A 4043-nucleotide genomic window follows, 5' to 3' on the forward strand; every position below is an offset into this window, starting at 1 on the left:
ACACATCCTCACGAAATTTCGCATTTATAATACTAGTAGGATTGACAAATTTGTCATTAATGAAAAATAATGTAAAATGTATGAGTTTACTGCCAGTACCACGTGTACCTTTTCAAATTTTAATTTTTTATATAATAAAAAAAAAGTTGAGGGCTAATGCGCCCTATTTTTTCAATCCACTCCTTCACTCGAAATTTATTATGGACTCGGTATTGTGATTAGAGACAGATGCGATCTTATTGAGAGAGAGAGGAAATTAAAAAAACAAATCTAAAAATAAAATGTGTCGTATATATCTCTATATTATGCAGAAATAAATATGTTAAAACTTTTGTAGCGATACAAAGTTACCCAACCTAACATCCTCGACCGCTTCTTTCAGAAAACAAAAATTTAATCTACGCGAACTATAAAAAATAATATCCACCAATACCTAACTATACAAATTATACAGTATATCTGCCCTAGTCTAGACTATATTCGCTAATAAAGAGCATGATATATAAGAATTCTCAATTCAAATTTTATTAAAGTTGTGTTCAAATAATCCATGCCTTATTCTGTAAAGGGTTAGTTCTCACATGAGTGACGTGTTAGACCATTCAAATCGCACTGCTCAAGATGTTCTTGTGTAGTATATAAACCGCAGTCTGCAAGAAAGGAAGCATCAAGTGACCATCCAATCAATCAATTAATTAAGTAATTCACAATGAATTCTATTGTTTCATCTCTTATCGCTGTATTGGCACTTCAGGGTAAGCCTCATCATATTTTATGATTTTATTTTACAATAATTTTTATTTAATATGTATATAAAAAACGTAAATTAATAATTACTTAATTTAAAATAATAAAATACATTTATACCTAAACTTGCTTGATAATCGATCTAAGAGTAAATTTTAGCTTTAGAAATATTTTCAAACAATTTGCTGTTTTATAATAAGTTGCAAAGTTCTACAATAGATATACAATAGATTTATAAAAAAAAAATTAATAAACTTCTCGGTAACGAAAAAAAAACACCGGCAAAATAATTATAAAGAATTCATAATGAAAAATGGATCGAAGGATAGCGAATTGGAGCATAAAATCAGATAAAAGCATACAGTTAATATTTTGTGCCCTTAACTGTTCATAATTGTGTTTAATTAAGTTTTAAATGTACAATGTATAGCGCAGTCGCAAACACGCGAAATATGTAACGTACCTACGTTTCACACACGATGGATCGCACAAACATCCGACCAAACACTCTAGATGATTCAAAATATCGTATTTTGATCAATTAAAAATTTCCTTCATCAAAAACGAAGCGAAATTAAAAAACTGTTATACCCATCAACATTTTTCCTTACATATAAAATTTCGTTCAAATTAAAAAAGGAATCGAATTAATAAGCAAATTTAAATGCAAACCACACGGAAGGCACCAGGTTGAAAACAATAATAAATTAAATAGAAAAAAAAATCAGAAGCAGAAAAAGTATGCCAAATAATTTTAATTTCAATAATCTTGACCCTAAATTAGCACTAGATTATCCATAAAAAGGTCACCTATGTTTGATCTTTTCATCTTAATGCAGTTAACGCGTAGACGCATGTTTATTTCAGCACATTTCAAGTCACGAATGCTAAAGGATAAATTTATTAATCGTTTAGTTCATTTGTTTCAATATATATCATGATTCGTGAATTTTTTTATTAATAACGTTGTTTGGAGAATTGACAGAAATAAAAATGGTGGTAAAAATAACTTCAATAAAGGTAAGATTATTAAGTTTAAGTTGTTCGTAATTGTTCCGTATCGTAAAATTCCCGATACTATTTTTTGTTTCTGTACTAAAAATACGTACCTACCTAAATTTTAGGATTTATCTAAATCAAAATACCTACAATTGATCAAGGGTCAAGTGAATGGATAAAAAATACATTTTTTATGAATTAGGTGGGACTTATATAAATTCTTATTAGTTTAAACTAGTATAGTAGTATGTTATCTGTGGTTTAAACATACATGTACCTAATCATCAAAACCTATCATTAATTTAATAAAATTTATCATTATCCGTAAAACATACTCGTTAAACATCAGGTAAATTACGGTTATTTTTAAACGTCCTGTCATTTTACGCCATATAAATACGTTGCACTCAGCGGCTCGCAAATTATTGTTATTTAAATCTTCCATTTTAATTTATGGTCTTCGATTGTTTCTTTTAAAATTCTGTTATTATGATCGTAAGTCTTGTATTCGAGCTCATTATATAAATGATTTTTATGTATGAAAGCGGACGACGGTAATAGGAATATAATGTTTTTTATTGTTGCTTAAATAATCCTCAACATTCCCGAAACTCTCTCTGAAAATAGCAAAATTTAAAAACTGTTATTTGTCTAAATTTATCCATATACAATGTACATTATTCCTCATTTTCAACCTAGAATCAATGCTAAGACCCAAGTCGTAAGGTATATGTTTTTTTATTGCGTACATTTAAACTATCTTCATTTCAAACTTTAAATTTTCCTTATTTTAGATTTAAACGGCATATGCCTAATGTTAATACGAAAATCTATAGTATCATGGACATTACCCCTCAGGAGTTACATATACCTACGAGCTAGAGACTTTTTTTTAAATTCCCGTAACTATAAGATATAATCAATTACTTCTCTAAACAATGATGTGACTATAGAGTAGGATTAAGAATAATAAATCAGCCGCCGTTTAAGCCAAATTTATTGATTTATAAAAGCTTAAGAAACAAATCACGTAGCTTCAAAGATTTTCGATACCTAGCATAGTAATGCAATGTCGTGCAGATCGATGCACGCAGTATTTTTTATAAACATACCTTGATTGCGAGTTCCGACTTCGGCTGACGGCAAATATTGCTCGAGCTAATGTGTTTGGTACATAAGCTACACCACTTCGAAGTATCATCACAATCTGTTCAGTGGATTTCGGGTGAAAGGATAGCAAACATACTTATATCCATCCTCACAACTTTTGCGTTTATAATATTAGAAGGAAAATTATATCAATTAGTCCTATAATTATAATTAATATATACTAAACATGTTGCTATATTATTGTAACCATACGAACCTATTGGTATTATTTTTTATATCGTATTAACTACAAAAACTCTTCACCTCCAAGAACATTCAGGATTTCTAAATATTTATTCGCAAAGTATCTCAAAGCAATTTATCCAATCATACGCTTCATGAGATGATTTTTTTTTTATTTTCTAGTAATGTACTCATTCAAAATATGCGTAACAAATTCTTTAAGTTCTTCAATTTTACACCTCTATAGCGATACGTGCTTTCTTTAAATTAAGTACATTTTATTACGGCTATAAAATAAAATCGTCTGGCATACAAATAAGCCTTGTATTGAATAATATATGACGTGATTCTAAATTTTGGTACGGCAGACAATACATTTTAATTTTAATCTATTCACAGTTGGATTTATCGTCGTATTTAATTAATGCAAATACATCCATTGGTCTAATGGATATTAAGTGTTTCCATATATGTTATATTCGATTCAAATAATATTTTTTCATCGTTTACAATATATATTATACAAACAACTATGATACATAGTAGCTACAAAGGAATTGTTTATTAAATATAACGCACTGAATGGACGGCTCTTATATTATTAATTATGTCAATTTTAATCAATTAAAGTAGTCTCTAAGAGCGGCTTATTTCATTGTGAGGTATATGGTTGACAATGTATCCGCCTGAATTAAAGTGTCATTTACTGAATTTTGCAATATCACCAATCTCAAACACAATGGCAAATTTCCTATAATAATACCTTAAACTGGGTCGTCCAGGGTTCAAAAACCAAAGCCTCATTCAAAATTATCTTATCTTCAGTGAGCTAACAATATGAAATTCCCGCCAAAGTTTAGTAGTAATTTTTTTAATTAAGAACACGTAGAAGAGATATACTTAGTCTGGCCATAAATACTGTTACACTTAATTATAAAAAAATATTACATTTGAATTTCGAATCT

General features: G+C 28.8%; 1 protein-coding gene across 1 annotated transcript in view; it reads left to right on the forward strand.

The window, feature by feature from the left end:
- Window positions 1-640: 640 nt before the first annotated feature.
- LOC119838379 (carbonic anhydrase 7) overlaps window positions 641-4043 on the forward strand; it is a 6327-nt gene continuing 2924 nt past the window's right edge. The window contains exon 1 of the mRNA XM_038364314.1: window positions 641-755. Within this exon, the coding sequence (XP_038220242.1) occupies window positions 710-755 (46 nt within the window). The 5' untranslated portion in view covers window positions 641-709. The remainder of the gene's footprint in view (window positions 756-4043) is intronic.

This window comes from Zerene cesonia, unplaced genomic scaffold (genome assembly GCF_012273895.1).
Source record: "Zerene cesonia ecotype Mississippi unplaced genomic scaffold, Zerene_cesonia_1.1 Zces_u002, whole genome shotgun sequence".
Taxonomy (NCBI): domain Eukaryota; kingdom Metazoa; phylum Arthropoda; class Insecta; order Lepidoptera; family Pieridae; genus Zerene; species Zerene cesonia.